This window comes from Lepus europaeus, chromosome 19 (assembly GCF_033115175.1).
Source record: "Lepus europaeus isolate LE1 chromosome 19, mLepTim1.pri, whole genome shotgun sequence".
Classification (NCBI taxonomy): Eukaryota; Metazoa; Chordata; class Mammalia; order Lagomorpha; family Leporidae; genus Lepus; species Lepus europaeus.
In genome coordinates this window covers 68,963,307-68,983,582 of record NC_084845.1, presented here as the reverse complement: position 1 = coordinate 68,983,582, position 20,276 = coordinate 68,963,307, and the positions used below count along the sequence as shown (strand labels likewise).

At 63.1% G+C, this 20,276-nt stretch overlaps 1 protein-coding gene across 1 annotated transcript in view; it reads right to left on the bottom strand.

The window, feature by feature from the left end:
- The window catches only part of ATP2C2 (ATPase secretory pathway Ca2+ transporting 2), a 55,461-nt gene extending 35,930 nt beyond the window's left edge, over positions 1-19,531 (bottom strand). The window contains exons 1-3 of the mRNA XM_062176046.1: positions 19,433-19,531; positions 3,946-4,056; positions 1,555-1,671 (exon numbers count right to left, since the gene is read on the bottom strand). Coding sequence (XP_062032030.1) covers positions 1,555-1,671; positions 3,946-4,056; positions 19,433-19,531 — 327 coding nt within the window. The remainder of the gene's footprint in view (positions 1-1,554; positions 1,672-3,945; positions 4,057-19,432) is intronic.
- Between the last annotated feature and the right edge of the window lie 745 nt (positions 19,532-20,276).

Here is a 20,276-nt window from a genome sequence, read left to right as displayed (position 1 = left end):
CCAGCAGCGCCACCTGCTGGTCTCACGTGCCGGTCAGAAAACTCTGAGCTCCAGGGTGTCAGCTCCTCACCGGGGTCACACAGCTGGGCCACCGGACCCTAACCCGGGCAGTATGTGTGTGTGTGTGGGGGGGGAGCGAGACTGAGGCTCAGAGTGAGGTGGCATTCCTGAAGGTAACCCAGGAAGCAGATGGTAAGGCCGCCGCGGGCGGGTGGCAAGCCACCACAGGACAAGCCAGCCACAGAGTCAGGACCCCCAGCACAGGGCAGGGGCCCGAGTGCCGGGAAGTAGCTGAGCAGTGCAGACCAGAGCCCTGTCCACACCTGCACCAGGAGATCCAGCCACCAGGGGCACCCTTCCGATCCTGCTAAACCCACAAGGCATCAGGCAAACCAACTCGCCCCCGCTCACAAGACACTGGGGAGAATGCGCTTCTGGGGAGGCGGTGGCTGGGGGCTGGACAAGAACCCTCAGCACACAGGGAGGCCCCAGAGCAGCTCCAACAGGACCAAGGGTGGCAGGGGGAGGGGACATCCAGGGTGAGGGGCGGGGCTGGGCCTCAGAGCTGGAGCCTCCACTGGCTGTGCCCAACACTGGGTTTCAGGAAGCCACAAGGCCAGCCAGGGCCCCCTATGCGCCTGGATGCCTACGCTGGTTCTAGAAGGCCCCAGGGCGCTGGTTCCGAGGAGAGAGGGGTAGGGACGACAGGGAGACCAGGGAGACTGGACAGAGAGGATGCTTCAGCAGGGTGGTGATGGGTCCCTGACAGGCCAATCAGCCAAGTGTACCCCGGGAGTCAACAGAAAGGCAGCTGGAGACCGGAGCATGCCAGAGGCACAGAGGGATGGCAGCCAGGGTAGGAAACCGTGGCACTCTACACGCGGGAAATTCTGCCCAGCGACTTCTCTGTGTGAACTGGCCCTGGGCGGGGCGGGGTGCTGACATGTGGGTGGGACTGCCCCATCCCTCCTCCTCCGCACGGCTTCCAGGCAGTGGATGTGTCCGCTGCCCACTCCACAGCATGCCGCGCCCCGGGCTGTGCAAGGGAGGCGGGGGCTGTAGCCCGCCACCCGGCGCTGTCACCTGCTGCTGCCTGACCTGGGGCGTGGGCTGCAGTCAACACCCAGGACGCACTCAGTCTGAATGCCGGGGCAGCACCGGGCCGTACTCATCCTCACAACGCACTTCTCGTTCGCCTGAAACCCAGGCGGGCAGGGCAGCCGGCATCAGGAGCCCAGGCAGCACCGGGGCACCCGGGGAGGCGTTTCCATGCCCTGCTTCCTCCTCACGGGCAGATGTGGAGTAGGAGCCGGCCAAGGTTAACGCTTCTCCACTGACTGACCACGTGGCAATGTGCCGGGCGCGTGGCGAGCGCCCTGAGTCACCAGGGCGGCCCGCGCCTGGCTCCTCTCTCTGGCAGGAAGAGGGAGGCAGCCTCTGTGTCTCCAGCGCACCTGCCCCACGACACCCTCGGTCAATATTGAAAGAGCGAGTGCCGCCCTGCTCTTCCTGGCGGCCGCTGGGTAATGCCAACGACGACACCTGTGGTCTTACCTGCTCCAGGTATTTCTTCCACATGGGTTCGGTGTTGTCGGCGACAAACTCGTTCCAGCCGTGGACCAGCCTGCGCTGCGTCACCGAGGACTCGGACAGCCCAGTGCGCAAGTCCACCTGGTGGAACACGGGCAGGCGCCAGCTCAGGGTGCACCTGCCAGGAGCAGGCGCCCGAGTCGCCGATTCCCACTCAGGCAGCCGCTGCAGGGGACCAGGCGCGCCCACCACGGATCGGCGACAGGGTCACATCCCTGGGGCAGATGGGGCGGGGGGAGGGAAAAGAGCAGCCAGCTCTGACTTAGACCCCACGGCCTCTCCACAGTCAGAGCCGCTAAGGCGGCCACCACGTGGACCTGCAGTACGGAATTCTGGGAATGCAGGACCACACATTTCCCACCCTCCCCAGATTAACTTATTGGAAAGGCAGAGTTAGAGAGAGAGAGAGAGAGAGAGAGAGAGAGAGAGACAGGAAAGTCAGAGATCTTCCATCCGCCGGGTCACTCCCCAGTGGCCAGATTGGCTGGGGCTGGACCAGGCTGAAGCCAGGAGCCTGGAGCTCTACCCAGGTCTCCCTTGTGAGTGGCAGGGCCCAGCACTTGGGCCGTCTCCCACCGCTTTCCCAGGAGCATCAGCAGGGAGCTGGACTGGAAGTGGAGCAGCCGGGACTCAAGCCAGCGCCCACACGGATGGCGGCACTGCAGGCGGTGGCTTCACCCGCTACGCCACAGCGCTGGCCCCTTTTTTTCTTTACTTAGGCCTTGAGGATGTAAAAAGGTCCAGCAGCGCCTCAAAAAATTAAACAGAGAACAACGCTGGGGCTGCACCATTAGGGACTGAAAGTGGGGCTCTGAGACCTCGCCAGGCAAGCCCCGGGCAGGGAGTGCACTGGGCGGGGGGGGGGGGGGGGGCATCGGTGCCCTGGGACGGCCCTCGGCCCCCAGGAGGAGGCAGATTCCGAGCCGTGCCAGGCACGGGCAAAGCGGGAGCACAGGACGTCACATACAACAGCCACAGGAGGACGCGCGTGTCCGAGTCCACTTCCAGGCTGGGGCCGGATGAGGCGGGGGCGGGGTTTTACAGGAGGGGAAGATGTGGCGGTGTCCGTCAGAGCCGGCTGTCCGGCAGGGCGGAGCAGGCCTGGGCTGAGAAACCGCAGCGGCTGCCACTGTGAGCGGGGCCGGCGCTGGGCCAGGCGCCCGAGACAAGCGCCACCATCCGGCTTTCCCCAAGTCAGCGGCAGGCGCCGGGGAACGCTGGCCTGACTTCTGGACTCTTCCAAACAGGGAAGCAAGACCAGGTCATCTCCCAGGCAGGGAACAAGCGTTCCCGCCCCGTCTCTGAATGCCCACAAGTCGGACAGCAACTCCGTGGACTCTCAAGGCAAGACCGGCCTGAGGCACCGACTCCTGCTTCCCCGAGATCCTGGTGCCAGCACCTTTCTATTCGCTCCTCCTGAGCCTGGAGGGTTCTAAGTGCCCACACGCATGTGCACACATGTGCTCTTGCACACACACACACAGACACACACGGGTCAATCTGTCCAGCTTTCTAAGTAAATTAAAATCAAAGCAGGCAATGTCCACGGGTGCTTCATGGGATGGGGTTTTTCCCCTTGCATTGCCGGGAATTCCAAGTCCCTGCAAACCTTTTTGGAAGGGCCGGTGTTGCGGTGCAGCCGGTTAAGCAGCCACCTGTGAGCTGGCGTCCCACACTGGAGCACCAGTTCTAGTCCCAGCCGCTCCGATCCTGACCCAGCTCCCCGCTAAGGCACCTGGGAAGCAGGGACGATAGCCCAAGCTTGGGGCCCTGCCACCCACGTGGGAGACCCAGATGGAGCTCCAGGCTTCAACCTGGCCCAGCCCTGGCTGTTGCGGCCATCGGAGGAGTGAACCAGCGGATGGAAGACCTCCCCCTCCCTCTCCCTCTCCCTCTCCCTCTCCCTCTCCCTCTCCCTCTCCCTCTCCCTGGCCCCGCCCCTGCCTCACCACTCTGCCTTTCAAACAAACAAAATAAACATTGTTTAAAAATTGCTGGGGATTTGATTTTCAGTAACTGCCACGCCAGGGGTCATAAAAGCAAAGTCGCTGGCAGCGGATGGCCCAGTGTGGGACACGGAAATCAGATCCAACTCGGTGGGCGCCTGCACTTCACTGCCCTCGCCATGAGGAACAGCACACGCGTGTGGATGCGGGGTTCCTGCGGCGTGAGGGTGGCTGCAGGCACAACAGTGCGGGGGAGATTCCCCCGGGAATCAGAAACTTCACTGTCAGTGCCATTTCCCGGTGACAACAACAAAGCCACAGCACATGCATGAAGCAGCCTCGGGGCGGGGCGTTGCCTCCTCCCGATCCTAAAACCCCGGCCTCGCTGGCAGCAGGTGTGGATTCTCACGTCAAACGCCCGGGCCAGGTCCTCTCGGTGGCACTTGCACGCCTCCCCAGGTGGCAGGGCGACCACGGCCTTCTCCTTCTCAACGGCTCGCAGCTCAGAGTATCCATCGATCTGCGGAAAGGGGAGGGGCGAGTCGGAGCTTGGAACAGGTGCACCTTTGGGACGTAAGACACGCAGGAAGCGCCACGTGGGAGGTGCACAGCTCCCATGGTCGCAGCTGACGTGCAGCTGTAGCCCGAGAGAGACCTCACACTGCCGGGAAGCTCCCCGCGCCACCACGCTGAGGGGCGTGGTTCCCACCCCCACTGCTGTCAGGTTTACACGGGACCAAGATGGTGACACACACAATTCTGCATCTCTCGCTTGTCCCACTCACTGCTGGGAGGTCCACGCCTGAGGTGCAGGCGCAAGGCTCCCTAATTGGCATGGGGGCTGCCCGGTGCCCCCTGCACGAGCGCCTCGCAACTAATTTCTCCGTCCTCCTGCCCGAGGGCGCTGAGGCAGCTTCCAGTCTGGGCTACTGTGGACGCTTCCACTGTGCAGCAAACTCACTGAGCAGACCCAGACCTGCCAGGCCACGGAGCAGGCGGCGCTGTGTGTTGTCAGAACCCTGCACTTCGGGGATTCTTAGTGAAATAGAGGCTTGACCTTTGGAGAGCGGCCCCTGCTGTTGACAGGTGGTATCACACCCCTGTTCTAGGCCATCTCAAATAACCAAGGTGGGTGCAGGGAGGAGCCCTGTGGGCAGAGGGCATGGCCCTGTGTGGGGGGCAGGGCGTCCTGTGCCGAGCCCCACACCCCTGGAGGGAAGCCACACCCGGACGCTCCGAGAGGCTGAGCTAACACAGACCTCGGCACCAGGAGAACTCCAGGTACTTTTCCCAGTACTCAGATACCCAGGACTGATAAGCATCTTCCGTTTCCGGCAGCTTGCTGGGAAGCGGGAGGCGGCAGGAGGCACAGGTGTTGCTCAATGGTTTCCTTTAGCAGGAAGGTAGAAAGCGAGCCCCCTTCCTGCTCTCGTCAGCCACGCCCCTGGCCCAGAGCCTCCGCTGAGCAAGGTTCTGCTCGCCGCTGCCCCCGGGGCTGGGTCCCGCTGTGCCCACACCCTCTCAGGTCACTCCAGGCTCGCCCATCCTGTCTGCTGGGCGCTCCCTCTCAACGCCACCACGCGCTTTGTCAACTTAAAGAGAAAGCGCAGGACACAGCCAGATCTCCTTTTCCCGTTTTTTACGATCCGGCTGCCTTGTTCCAAATACATCACTGGACGGTGGCTCACACCACAGACCCAGGCCACAAACAGCACCGGGACAGCCCAGCCCCGAGGGGTTCACGGTCGGGGCCTTCCGTCCTGGGCACGACTCCACCCAAGTCTGAGACAGGTAGGGCCAGCCCCCCCAGCATGCACACACACACACGTGTCACACGTGTCACATGTGTACACACGAACACACACATGTACACATACATACACACATGCCTGAAGCCCCCTGGTGAGCCCCCCGTTGCTCTCAGGACGGCCACCCCACTCCCTCGGCTGGGTGGCTGTCACAAACTCCGCACACAGGCCTCAGCCCACGCTCACCAGCGCCGCCCAACACCGCCCAGCGCCAGCCCAGCCACACCACCTGCATGCCCGTGTGGTGACAGCGACGTCCACCTCAGACCGAGAGACCTGCTGCGTGTGAGGTCCAGACCCAGGGGGAGTCAGCGCCGGCTGGGCCAGGCCTCAGCCTCGGCTGCTGTCACGGGGAGAGGGAGAGCCACGCTTAGACTCCAGAGCAGGAAGGTGCAGAGTGCGAGCCCAGGGGCCAGGGCCACAGACCTGGGCTCCATCCTGCTGCGGGCCCGGCGAGCCTGGGACCAGGCACGGCAGCCCAGCCTCCCAGGCGTTTTCAGGATTAAGAGAAAAGCCGCTGGGTGCCTGTACCTTGCACACGGCAGGCATGTTCAGGAAACGTTCCGGAAAGTACCAGCAGCCCCAAGGAGGCGGACGGTTCCAGGAGGGCCTGGCTGTCGCAGACCCAGGCAGCACCAGCCACCCTCCAGCCCGGACACACTGGGGACCCATCTTCCCCCAGCTGCTCCCCGAGGGTGGGCCTCCCACCGAGTCCCAAAGACGCCAGAGTGTTTGCATCCTCGGTGTGTCGCCAAGCATCCACGTCCCGGCGGGAAAGTGTGCGCGCTCTTTCCAAAAACCTCCCGGATCTGCATTTGCAAGTAACGTCTCCACGTTTCAGTTTTGTGGAGAAGGCCATGCAATATGAATGGATAGGCAACACGCGTAGTGCACGCGCGGTGGAATATTACGCAGCCCTGAACGGGAAGAGGCCGCCGCATGATGGACCTGAAGGTGACCTCAGGCCAAGTGAAGCGGCCACCTCAGCACGAGCCCAGGCCTCCGGGATCCCCCTTATGGGGGGTGCTGTTATAAGACCCCTGCTAAAAGTAAATATTAAAATAATTTTAGCAAGGGTTAAAAAGTTTGGCTGCTGACAGTAGCCATTCCTTAAGATAACTGTGTCTCCACCTGCCTGCAGAATAACCTTGGGAAACTGCCTTGTGAAACTGCTCTGTGTCTGTGTAACGGTCTCACGCGATAACACTTGCAGGAGTCCGGAAAAGAGTTACAATAAGGTTCTGTGACTGTAAGGGCTAATCAAGAGACAAGATGGGGGAACTATTTTTTTTGCTTCTGTATAATGGCTAAGCTTGTAAAACATGTGTTATTTATAGAGAACAAAGAAGAACGAAAAGTCTCCAACCCCTTATCTTGTGACATACTAAGGTTTTACTGTTCTACTGCCATCCTCGTCCTTGCTTGCTTCAGCTGGTAACAAGAAACTGCCCGCGACCCCCATCCCAAGCCCCTTACCTAGCAACCATTAACTTACCCAATAAAATGCTAGTAACCTGTAGCTTGCCCAATAGGATTGTAACACAATTAAGTATGCTAATGTTGTGGTTTTTAGCTTTAAATACTCTGTAAAGCTATTGTTCGGGGCCGCGCTCTCTCTCTGCACCCTACCAGAGGGTGCTGCTGAGACGGCCCATTTGCAAATGTAATAAACTTCCCTCTTGCCTTTTGCATCGATTGGAGTGGAGTTTGTGTTTCTGGGGTCCGGTTTGTGGGACGCCTGCTTAAGGGGTCTTACACTGTGAGGGCCAGGCCCCCAGACACCAAGGGGGCTGGGGGACCCCAGGGGCTGGCGGACGGGAGGCATCAGCATTGCAGGAGGCAGGCTTCAGCCGGGAAGGTGAAGACGCCCCCGAGAAGCTGGCGGTGCTCGGTTTATTACGCGTGTTTTACCACCACCACAACAACAAAATACAAGAAGAAAGCATCAATGGGGCCACTCCCCTGCCTCTGGGAGTCCAGACCACCGGGGTTCCCCCCTTCCCAGGATCAACGGATGCCCTGGGGGTGAGGGGGCTCAGGGCGCTCCAACCCCAGACATGCGCCAAGGAGCTGAGAGGCTTGGGTGGCCGAGGGGAGGGGTCCTCGTCCTCCAGCAGAGACCCCTGGGGGCCTGGAGAGCAAACACACAGGTGCCCAGGTGCCCTGCACTCCAGGTAACGACTGGTTTCCTGGGGCATGGGAGTGTGCAAGGCTGACTCCCAGGTAATGACTGGCTTCTCAGGGCACAGGAGTGTGCAAGCTTGCGTGTGACTCCCAGGTAACGACTGGTTTCTTGGGGCACGGGAGTGTGCAAGGTGGCGTGTGACTCGTGTGTTCTGGGAAGCTGCTCCTTGTGATCTGAAGCTCACAGGCAACAGAACCCCCAGCAGGTGCAGCAAACCCCACGGGAGGGGCGCCCGGCTCAGCACAGGGGCCCCAGGAGCAGGGAGCCAGCCCCTGAGGGCAGCACCGGGCGGGTACCCAGAGGGGTGGAGGCCAGGCCTGCAGGGCACGACCGTGCCCGTCTGCGAACTCCGCACGCCCCGGGTTTCAGGGCACACGAGGCAGCGAGGAAGCCAGGGGCCATGTGGACCATGCAGCGCCGACCTCCCTAGAACTTTCTAGGAACGGCAGGCGCCATTGTCAGGTCAATGCCAGACTCAAAGCGACACAAGCACAACCTGGTGTGCTTCACGCAGGAGGGAAGATCTGAGAACGCAGGTGACCAGGGCCACCAGTGCACCTCCTCCCTCCCTCCCCCCACAGACGGCCTCCCAGCTGTCTGCTGTCACCCCAGCCCGGTGGGTCTCAGAGTGTGGTCCTCGGGCCAGCACCGCCCGGAAGAGTCCGGAAATGCAGGCCCTCGGGCCACAAATGGACCCCACATGTCAGAGGCCCCGAGGGGGCTGAACTTGTTCTAGCATGTTCTCCAGGGGTTCCCGTGCAGCCCACACTGCTGCTGGCTCCTTGGAAAAATGCACCTGCTACGGCCTCTTCCCAGGAGGCCTGGGAGCTTCCCACAAGCCCAGGAGCTGGGCCCGGCCATCGGGAGTTGTAGAAGCTGCCAGTGTGTGTTAGGCTCACCCAGAGCTGAGCTGAGGACGCCTGGCCTGGGAGAGACGTGCAGACCAAGCCTGCAGGGTCCCCTCACACAGAAGCACCCCGTGTTGGTTCACCCCATCCCCTTTCCCCCCAAACAACCCCTCCCCGCATGCCAAGAACTGTGCCAGTGCCTGGGGGAGCAGACACAGCCCCGGCCAGGTCAGCGAATCCCACCAGCAGGTCTCTGCCAACAACAGAGCGTGCTGGAGACCACAGAGGTTCCAGAACCACGGACTACGCCTGAAGAAAATCTCAGAGCGAGAAGGGACTTTGAACACAAGACAGAAGCCGGACGCCGTGGAGGGCAAGATAGGGTGACAACAGCCCAAAATGACACGGGGTCGGCTGGGGCAGGGCGGGAGGCCCTGGCTGTGGGGTCCACAGATAAAGCCACAGCAGGAGGACTCCTGTGGCCCCCATAGGGGGTACCCGGGGGACGTCCCAAATACACGAGGGGCTCTCACCCGCAACGAAGGAACAATGCCACCAGCTCATCTTTTTAAGAAACGGGCAGGGCTGGGTGTTGGGCGTAGCAGTTAAGACACAGGCTGCAGCCCATAGCGGAGTCCCTGGATTCAAGTCCCGACTCTGCCTCTGACCCAGCTTCCTGGTCATGCGCACTCCAGGAGGTGGCGGCTGACAGAAGTACCTGGGTCCCCGCCGCCCACATGGGAGACCTGGATGGAGTTGATGGAGTTCCTGGCTCCCAGCGGCCACAGGCATCGGGGGACTGAACCAGCAGGCGGGAGATCTCGGTCTCTCTAACTACATCATCAGAAGGCTTTGGACCAGGAGTTCCTGGGAAGGGAACAGCTGGTAACTCCGACCTGCCGGAAGGCAGGAACACACACCCGAAACAGGAGACGAGCTCTTCCGAGGCCTCAGGCCCCACTCTACCTTCCTCCTGGGGCGGCTCCCCTGCTCTGTAACCCCCCCACCAGCTGCTGGGCCACCTGCCACCATCCAAGTTGCAAACGCTCAGTTCTAGCGACATTTTAGCTGAGCTGGCTGCAGCAGCCATCTGTTGAGGCCATCGTTTGCAGTCACCGGGGAACACCCACGCCCACTGTGAAAGGGGGCGTGGATTGACGGGGGCGCCGTGCTGCCCTGAGCGAGCGGGAAAGCTTTCTCTGCACCTGCGTGGAACACGTTCATATGTGAAACAACATACACACGCACACACATCCAAGCGTGTCCCCAGCGACATCTGTGGACACTGGGTGGCCACCACCCAGAGGACTTTCGACTCCAGCGTGGACGCTCCCTGTCGCTGCCACTCCGCCCTCACGGATCCGTCTGCCTGGCACAGGAGCCGGCACGAGTGAAGCCGCGCGTGCGTACGCTCAGGTCTGGTTCCACCTGATCAGTGTCACCTCAGGGAGACTCACGTCTCAAACACGAGCGACCACACTTCACCATCCGTCCTCGCCACCTGGCGATCCTGCCACCTAGCGTCCCCGCACCTGCTGCATGACGTGCTGTGAGCTGTCTGCGCGTGGCCGGCACCGAGGCAGTGGCCAGCTGGCCTTGGCCATGGCCAGGGCCGTGTAGCCCTGTGGCAGACATGAGGCCAATACCTACCCAGAGTGGACCCGCCGGCTCCTGGGGCACATGTGTGTTCTGGGACAGTGGACACTGTTGGCCATTAGCCCACTGGCGGGATCACAAACAAGAGACCACTGTGGCCAGCAAACAGACAGGCAACATGACAGGGAGGGCAGTGGCCGGGCTCGCTGGAGCAAGGTGCACTTCTAGCAGCACCCACCAGAAACCGGGCAGCCAGCAGCCACGTGGCTGAGGACAGAGACCGCGGGAGAAGCCATGTGATGCCTGCCTGGATCCGGAGCCTGAGCTACTGAGGGAGACCCCGCCCTGGCCGAGGCTGGGCCCGAGCCAGTGTGGAAGGGGAGCAGCGTCCCAACCAAGGGGACCACGGCGGACTGGTCCGGAGGAGGACAATCCTCCAGGGAGGGAGCCCCAAAGGCCCAGAATGCAGCGGGGTTCAGGGACCTGGGAGGGCACCATGGGGTGGACTGCGGCTCCGAGCACAGTGGGGGCCTGGGGGATTCGTCACCCACCGACAGCTGAGGACCCCACGGGCAGGCGGAGGGAAGAACGGGCACGTGGTCAGGGGGCTCCCCCGGTGGGGCTTGGTTTTCTGAAGACTGACTGATTTGAAGGAGACAGAGAGAGAGAGAGAGAGAGAGAGAGAGAAACCTTCCATCCACTGGTTCACTCCCCAGATGGCCCCAACACTGGGCCAGCCAAGCCAGCAGCCGGGATCTCCGTCCAGGTCTCCTGCGTGGGGGCAGGGACCCACGAGCCCGGGCAGCCATGCAGGGCCTCCCAGGATGTGCGCTCACAGGAAGCTGTACCGGAAGGGGGCAGCTGGCTCGTGGGCTGCGAGGCAGGAAGTCAGAAGTCGGCCCGTGTGTGTCCAGGGGCCTGGGGACGACCCGCCCACCTCGGAAGCAGCCCTGGCTTCTACAGGGCAGAGCCCCGCCCGCACCTGGGACTTCACAGCGGCCTCAGCCTCCCCAGGGAGCGCTCCCGGGAGAATCCTCTCTGCTCAGTGCCACACGGGTCACCCCGCCTGACAACATCAGGCGATGAAACCTTCCCAGCTAACGGAACCGGCACTCCCGATCCGTGCCGCGGACGCCCCGAGTGGCGGCTAACCCTACCCTACCACAGTGCTGTTCCCGCCCAGCGTTTCTGAACTGCGAAAGAAAAATCCGAAAGGCAGGTGATGGGAGACAGGGGGCGTCACGGGCCCAGTCCGCTGGTGCTGGGCCCTGGTTCTGCTTCACGCCCCCACCCCAGCTGTGTGCCCTTGGGCGGTCCTGTGTCTGGGCCCTAGGGGCGCTGGGAGGGGGACCTGCAGCTTCAGCCTCAGGCCTGGGGGCTTCAAAGCCGTTGTCCAGTCCCAGAAATCACACCTAGGGGTGTCTGTGTGTGCAGGTCTGTGAGTGTCTGTGTCCGTGAGTGTCTGTGTCTGTATGCCTGTGTCTGCATGTGTGTGCGTGGGTGTCAGTGGGTGTCTGTGCGTACATGTGTGTCTGTGGGTGCAAGTATGTGTGTATTTATGTGTGTCTGTGTTTGTCTCTGTGTGTCTCTCTGTGTGTGTACAAGGGCACTTTAAAAAGTTCACGGGAAAATGGAAGAACAAATTAAGTTTATTTGGGTGTGACTTTTTTAAAACCCACGGAGAGTTCCGCAGAGCCCACTTAGTCCACGAACTTTCCGAAGACCCCGTGTGTGCAGCCGTGTGACCACAGAACAAAGAAGCTTGGCCGGCACAGAGCCGTCCACGGGGCGTGGGCGTGACTCAGGGCAGGCAGGGCCAAGAGCAGACAGCTGGGCGGGGTGGGGGCCGCGGCAGCTGGCAGTCAGGAGCCTGGGTGCTCATGGGGGCTGAGCAAGAAGGAAACACCCTGGAGCCGATGGCAGCCGGTGCCACATGGCCGGTGTAGGGAGTCACACGGGGCGCTAGGGACCCTGGGGGTCACTGTGCTGGCATCCAGAGATCCCCACACAGAGGGAGGCAGATACAAGGCCCAGGGGAGACCTCACAGCGTGCACATGCCAGCCCGAGGGGCCTGGAGCCGTGGCACCAGGAGCCGGGAGCGTACCCAGCGCCAGCACCTGGCTTGGGAACGCGGCTCTGCCCTTGAGAGTGAGGGTCCTGCCTAGGGAGGCCACAGAGAAAGCGCAGGACGAGGCTGGGAGCACCGCTCAGCTCATAGGGAGGGGGCGCTCCCAGGTGCCGGCACCCACCAGGACGCTGGCGCCAGCCCAGAGGCTGCCCGCGTGGCAGGAGACGACCGGAGCAGCAGCACGGATGCCAGAGCTCCACACACCCACGCAGCAGGACGCCGCGTGTCCACACTGAAGGAACGAATGAATGACAGGAGGGAGGAGAAAGCTCCCCACCCCCAGCACAGTAGCACCGCACAAGTGCGGAGATGGGAGGGGCTGCAAGCGACTACTCGGCAGGCAAACGCGGCGTGGAGAGGGCGAGAAGTGGGTGTGGACGCAGTGGCGACGCGTCCCTCCATAAAACACCGCACAGCCACGGCGGGCAGAGCCGGCTCTGAGGCAGTGGTCCTGCCAGGATGCCCCGGGGGGACACGGTGTCACTTCGCCAGGTTCCCGGCAGCCGGGCACAGCCTGAGTGCACCCAGAGGAAGCCTGGGCCCAAAACAAGCAGAGGGACCGTCTGTAAATTGTGAGCCTGGGTTCCCCCAAAACGCTGGGGGCTCTACAGATAGGGAGACGGGGCACCTGACCGCCAGAGGCCGGGGTGTCCTGATCGCGGCCGTAGCCAGCAGAGGGCGACTTCCGAGCAGAGGCCGTGGGTGATGGTGAGATTGGGGGGGGGGCACTGTTTTCCTGATGCAGGGGTCCCTGCTGCAGCTGGGAAAGGCTGTCCTGAGCTCCAGGCAGACGCAGAAGCACCCGGGGTGACAGAGCAGGTGCCTGCCATGCCTGCCCAAGCAGGTGCCGCCAACACGCCAATGGCACAGCGCGAGCAGCTAGGGGGCAGCGTGGAGCGAGGCTCTCCCCGGCGGTTCCACTGCACCCTCTCTCAGGGTCGCGCCTATGTGCAGGCTCCATCCGCATTTGCAGAGCACCGGCCATGGCCCAGGCACACTGCTCATCCTCCCGTGGACGTCGGCTCCTCAATCTGACCCAAAACCCGACTCGACAGGTGCTGTGCCCATTTTCTTGGATGCACAAACTGAGGCCCGAGAGCTGAGAGCTTTAGGATTCCAAGGTGGGGGGTGCTATCTCCATGGCCCACCTCCCCGCCTCTCAGATGGAGCTGGGCAGCAGTGGGGCTTGGTTTGGGGGCGGGGAGCAGAGGGTCCCCGAGCTGAGCTCAAGGTGACAGTGGCTCCAGGGCAGCACCACACCGTGCACTGTGCCGGCTGCAGGCTCCCGGCTGCCCCTCCCGAGGCCAGGAGGGAGGAGTTGGGGACTGCGTGGAGGCTGCTTCCTGGGACGTGCATGTAGCCCCGGCAGTGCCTGGCTCAAGTCCTGGCTCTCTCCCGGATTCCAGCTTCGTCTTAAAGGTGCATCGTGGGGGGCGGCGATGGCTCAAGAACGCGGGTCCCTGCCACCCACACCGGAGACCCAGACTCAGTCCCGCTCCTGGCTCCAGCCTGGCCCAGCCCCGGCTGCTGTGGGCACCTGGGGAGTGAACCGTGGATGGAAGCGCTCTCTGCCCTCTGCGCTCCCTGCCTCCCACACAAACACAGTATCTGTAGGAGATGCATGTGGCACAGCGGTAACTGGCATTTCAACACCGAGCAAACGGCAGGAAGGGGCAGAGAGCGCTCAGCAGACCGGGCCTGAGCCCCCGGTGGAGCCCCCGGCGGAGCTGTGCACCGAGGGCCTGAACGCTCCGGGCCGCGCCCTCCCAGGGGTTTCACGGATCCACGAGGACGCCGTCCAGCATAGAGGGTCGCTGGGACACAGCTCTAGGAGCCACCTGAACCTGTCTGCAGAGAACACGCACGGAGCGTCAAGGCAGCCACTCAAGAACGCGCTGGATCCACAGGGCCCACAGGGGCCCGGCTGTGCACAGGATCCTCGCTGACCACCCAGGGGCACAGACGGCCGAGACCAGGCGCCGCGTGCCCCACACACCCGCGACCTGTCCATCCCACCGCCTCCGCCTCCTGGGCACACACACACTGCCCATTGTACACATGAGCACACAGAGGTGTGCGAAAACCAAGGAAGCGCCCGCGGCCTCCCAGCTGGCAGGTGGCAGAACCAGAATTCGCACCTGGGCAGCCCGGGCTGTCCACTGGACTCTCATAAACCACACCCTCCGGGAAGGTGCAGAGGAAGGGGGCAGGACCGCGCCGGGGGCCGCAACCCGGTGACCACAAACGCGTAGGACGCGAACAGGACCTCAGCCAAGCAGGAAAAAAAAAAACCAACACGGTCCGAGGCTGGGGGCAGCAGGAGGAACGCTGTACTGGCGCTTATTACTGGCTGTTTCTGGGAAAGTCGACACACGCCAAGGACAGAAACGGAAGCAAATCGAGCGCGCCAACAGCACGGAATCCTTGCACGACGCAGGGTCCGGCAGGGGTGGGGCGGGGGCGGGAGGCACCACACCTGCTCTGCTGGGCCCGGGGGAGGGGCTGCAACTGTGCAGACCCTGTGCTGCCGAGGGATCGACAGATTTCCCCCAGGAGATGGGCACTGCCCAGAGCCAAGGGGAGGCGGCCAGCTCGTCCTCGCCAAAACCTGCCGCGGGCTCCGGGGCATGTGTGAAACGTGACCGAGGGAGAACACAAAAACGAACACAGGAGCTGCTGCAGCTGAGTGGCTCTCGCTTCTCTGAGGCCCTGCCACCTCGCCCAGGGAGGCTTCCCGGACTGCATCTGGACGTCACCCAGCAGTCCCCCGACCCAGGCTGAGCGCAGCTCCTCTCCGACATGAGGCTTACGTCAGTGTGTGACAGTTAACTCACAGGGCTAATTACATGGCGGACGTGTGCCTCCCCCCCAGACAGCAAGCTCCACCCAGCAGGACGGGTGCTCAGCACACTCTCCTGTGCCTACAGCAGGGTCTGGCAGACAGGAGAGCAGCAGGTGCGCCTGGGAGCTTGCTGCAACACTGTCACACGTCCCCAGACCCCCTGCAGGCGGCTGCTCTAAACCAAGAACCAGCCCAAGTCCCTGAAGGTCAGAGGCATGGCCCACAGGGAGGGGCACAGGAGAACCCAGGCAAGGAGACCTTGGCGTCCCTCCAGCCACGGACTGCCCGGCAGTGACCCCTCCTGGTCCGGCTTAAATGGGCCCGGGCCTCAGCCGGCGCCTGCTGGCACTGTTCCGAGCTCTCGGTGAGCTTCGAGAAGGGGCCGCCTTGCTACGAGCCCTGCTACTTGCACAGCTGGCTCTGCAGCCACCACTTGAACACTGGCTGCGGCCACAGAGCCTAGCACATGACCCAAGGTCAGAAAACTAGCCAGGGCTGGATTCTTAATTAAAAAAAAAAAAATCACACTTATGGGGCCAGAGCTGTGGTGGAGTAAAGCCACTGGCTGCGGTGCCGGCAACCCACGTGGGCGCCGGTTCAAGTCTCAGCTGCTCCTCTTCTGATCCCGTTCTCTGCTAGGCCCAAGTGGTTGGGTCCCTGTCACCCACTGGGAGGCCTGCACAGAGTCATCCCTCTTCGGCCTGGCCCAGCCCCGGCCCCGGCGGGCGTCTGTGGAGTGGGTCAGCCGAGGGGCTCCTCCTGCACCGGGCGCTGTGGGAATATTTATTCCCAGAATAAAAGCGTGGTTGACAAAGGAGGTCTTTCTGGAATTTTCCCTTGCACACTGCGAAGACTCCTAGCCCCAGCTCTTGCTTCACGCTGCAGCTCACAAAGCCAACGGGGGCAACAGCGGAATCAGGGCACCGGGCTGAGCTCAGCCCCTCGACTCTGCCGCGTGTGCGATGGCTTCTGTCAGGAAAGCATGGAGTCCGAGCCACAGGCTGGGTCCTCGTGTGCATGTCCACAGCGTCACCACCTCCAGGCTGTGCACAGGATCCTCGCTGACCACCCAGGGGCACGGACGGCCGAGACCAGGCGCCGCGTGCCCCACACACCCGCAACCTGTCCATCCCACCGCCTCCGCCTCCTGGGCACACACACACTGCCCATTGTACACATGAGCACACAGAGGTGTGCGAAAACCAAGGAAGCGCCCGCGGCCTCCCAGCTGGCAGGTGGCAGAACCAGAATTCGCACCTGGGCAGCCCGGGCCGTCCACTGGACTCATAAACCACACCCCCCGGGAAGGTGCAGAGGAAGGGGGCAGGACCGCGCCGGGGGCCGCGACCCGGTGACCACAAACGCGTAGGATGCAAACAGGGCCCGCAGAGGAGCCTGTGGTGTGGAGATGTCTCCGCTAGCGACAGGCAGCTCGCTGGCGGTTCTTCTTCCAACACCTCACTCCCTGTTTGAAAATCCTTGCTTCTGGAAGCCAGCGTGTAGGCTGTTGAGATGCCAGCTGCATGCCCACGTCCCATACCCTGCTGCCTGGGCTCTGTCTACGCCGATGCAGGACCCAGGGAGCAGTGGTAAGGCTCGGGCGGCCGGGTTCCTGCCACCCCCGTGGGGGACCCAGGCTCCGACTTCTGTGACTTCAGCCTGGCCCAGCCCTGGCTGTCGCAGGCATCTGGTAAGTAAACCAGCGCTCTGACTCTCCCGACACTGGACACGTCCTTTGGTCACGTCTGTGGCCCTCAGACCACCATCCAATGCCGTGCTATTCCACGCCTGACCCCAGCAGGTGGCTCGGAGCACGCTGCACGATCTCCGAGGTCCCTGAGTGGGCTTTGCGCTGGCTGCCTCCACGCTTCGATGGACAACTGCGTGGGATGGGGACTCAAACCCCGTGGTGCCCCGTCTTCCCTGGCGAGCTCTCTCGGGGTCTCTCTGGGATGGTTCGCCCTGCAGAGACCCCCACGCAGCTGGAGACCCAGGCCTGTGGGCACCCCCCAAGAGTGAAGCTGCAGGTCACCCGTCCCCTCCCGCCCCCCTGCGTCTTCAGGTGAGACCGCAGCCCCAGTGCATCACCCGGCTACAACCTCCCAAGACCCTGAGCTCCGAGCACCCAGCTAAGCCACACTCAGGGAGTAGCCGCTGTGGCCACCTCCCCAGCCCCCACCCCTTGCTCTGTCTGCCTAGAGCTCTCTGCCGACCCCTGCCTGTTGCCCAGCATCAACTTCCTCACCTGCCACTCTGACAGCATCCTCGCTGTACCCCAGCTCTGCCACGGCCACCCGAGCCCTCGGGAGCCAGCCCATCTGCACCCCAGCCACCTGTCTCCTGCCCGGTCACTCTGGTCTTCATTTCCGTCACACCGAAGACCACTGCATCACATATTAAACGTCTCCGGGCCAGCGACGTGGCCCAGGGGCTAAGCTGGCACCTGCGACTCTGGTGCCCAGTAGCAGAGCGCTGGCTCGAGTCCTGCTCATTCTGCTCTGACCCCGCTCCGTGTCAACGCCCCTGGAGAGGCAGCAGCAGACGGCCCAAGCACTTGGACCTCTGCCACCCACGTGGGAGAACCGGATGGCGCTCCTGGCTCCCGGCTTCAGCCTGGCCCAGCTCCAACCATCGCAGCCATTTGGGGAGTGAACCAGCAGTCAGATCTTTCAGTCTCTCCCCTTCTATAAATAACTCTGCCTTTCAAATAAAATAAACCTTAAAATAAACTACCTGTGTCCTGTTGATGACTGTTAGCCACCGGTGAACTTTGTTTGGTACACACTCCTGTATCCTCAGCACCTGGCCGCCAACCCTCACTGAGCAAACGGAAGTGGCCCCACCTGCGAGCCCCCGCCCCGCACTGCTCAGACAAGGCCAACGAAGCTCCCCTGTGAGATGAGCCGGAAGTTCTCCAGAATTCCGCCTGCCATGTCTGGGGCCCCTGGGCACAGTGGGTGGGAAGCTCGCCTCCTCCAACGCTGCCTCTCTTTAGAACTTTCCAGAAACACAGAGTTTTTAAAAGGACTCACATCAAAAGATGCAAAGGAAGGGTTTGGGCTGAGGGCTGACCTGGCAGGAGCAGGTGCCCCTCTGGGCTGTCCTCCCCGTTCACCTGGGCTTGAAGACCGCACACCTCGATTCTGCAGCCCTCCCACACTAAGTCATCACACGGCCCACGGCTCACTCGGCCCTCCAGGGGGCTGCTGGGAAAGTCCGAGTCCCCAGCCAGGTGGAAGAGCGTACCTGCAGACAGGTGGAGACCTGAGACCTTGCGAGCGCTCCGGGAAGGCTGCAGGAATGAGCTCCACCTGCGCCGACGGCAGAGCGCCGGTTCCGCCACCCTCACACCTGAGCGGCGCACCTGCCTACAACCTGGCTGTACCAACGACACATCTGGAGCGACTGTAAAGTATCCAGTCTGATGCACAACTCCAGAGATGGAAAGAGAAAAAAAAACAAAAACAGGCAAAGCAGGAAGGGTGACCGGTGGTGGCCAAGTCACTTCAGACACTGGGCAGAGGGCAGAGCAGCGGCAGTGCCCCGGTCTCCCACGACCCACGCCAGCTGCAGCCCCCGCGTGGTCACACACGGCGCTGCCGACACAGACATGGCCCGGGACCTGCGAGCTCCACGCGCCTGCCGCCTGCTGCCCCGACCCCCAACTCTCCACTTAGCTGAGTGTCTCTGGCTTCCCAGGGACAAGTATTTAACAACCATGCCACTCAAGTGTTGCAACTGTTGCTGTTCTCCGTGAGAACAAGACTCTAAGTCTTTCTGAATGGCTTTTTGTTTCGCATTTTAAAAAAACAAAACCCAAGTCTAAAAAGTTTGCCCTTGCTGCTCAAGGGGCCACGGCAGGGCGCCATGTCCCCAGAGCAACCCCAGGACCCGACCTCAACCAGTGCATTTGTGAACCACTGATTTATCTGCAATCCCCCCTGGGGCCGGAGCCCCTGCACGAGGGCGTCCTGCCCCTGCGTGCTGACCTGACGGACGCGGTGGGGTCACCCCTGCCCGCTCCCCGGAGCAACAGGGCGGCTGTCCTGACGCCGTCCTCGCCTTGTCCCTGGAATCCTGCTGGTTTACTCCAGAGGGCCCTGCCCGGCCGTCTCAGGCCACTACTCGGCATGGGTTTTCAACGCGCACTGGTGATGTGGGCAGCCGAGCTGGCGGCCCCTCGACTCCAGCCTTGACTCCTGCTACTACCCCTACGAGGCTGGAGCAACCCTGTTTTTCTCACCTCCGCTGCAGCCAGGGAAACAGGCTAAATCCCCAGCCAGGCACTTCCTGGCCGCCCAAGGAGCGTCCAGCGCCGCTGCCGGCCTCAGTTTCCCGTCTGTGAGCGAGGGTTAAACGCGGCGCCAGCGGACATCCGAGCTGGTGCAGCTCTGCGGGCAGCCGGGCGGCCAGCAGCGGGGCGAGCCCAGGCCGCTCAGGTGGGGTCCTGGGGGATTACGGTGGAGGGCAGGGGGCGCCCGGACTCACCAAGGCTTCCTCCTCGCTCCTCTCCAGCACCTCGTACTTGCGGTCGGCGCCCAAGAAGGCGAGTTTCTGCAGGAACTTGGAGAGGCGTCTGTCGGCCATGGCGAGCGGCCGGGGGCACCTCCACGGCCTCCTTCGGGCCGGCGGCCGCCCTGCTGCGTCCCTCGGTCGCTAGCGCGGCGCGGTTACCTGCGCGCCTCCCGGGCCAGGCCGGGTTACCAGGCAGCCGCCTACCTGCCGGCCGCAGGTGAGGCCCCGCCTCCGGGGCGGGGCGCCGCGCACCTGGCCCCGCCCCGCCCCGCCCCTCCCAGAGGACCCCAGGTCCTGCGGGTGCGGCGGCCGAGGGAGGAGGCTCTGGGCGGCTGCGTGGGCTCAGAGCTTGGGCTGTGGGCTGGAGTCGCCAGATCGCAAGACTCACCTGTGTGGGGCAGGGCCTCCAGACGCGGGTTTGAACTGCGACCCCTGGTCCCTCCCCGGGGCGGGGAGATGGGTTTTACAAGCTCTCCCGGCTCTGTGAGCGCAGTGCGCCCGGTGTGAGAGGGTCACACCCTTGCCTGGTGCTGTGCACCCCGGGCAGCCCCTGGCCCCCAGGGGGAAGGCTGAGCCCCCACCTCCAGGGAGGGGCAGCAGGGGCTGGGAGGCGGCCTTGACCTGGGCGTGGTCTCCTCCTCCGCAGGAGGCCACCTTGCTGTGAAAATGGGAGGGCTCTGGCAGGGCGGGGCCGGCGTGGAGCGGGGTGGGGTCTCGGGGCTGAGGGCTCCCGGAGTGCGTGAGTGACTGCAGGTGGGCTGGATCCGGCCCGCCTGGGCAGCTAGGGAAGGCTGAGGGCTTTACGGGAGGGGGGCGG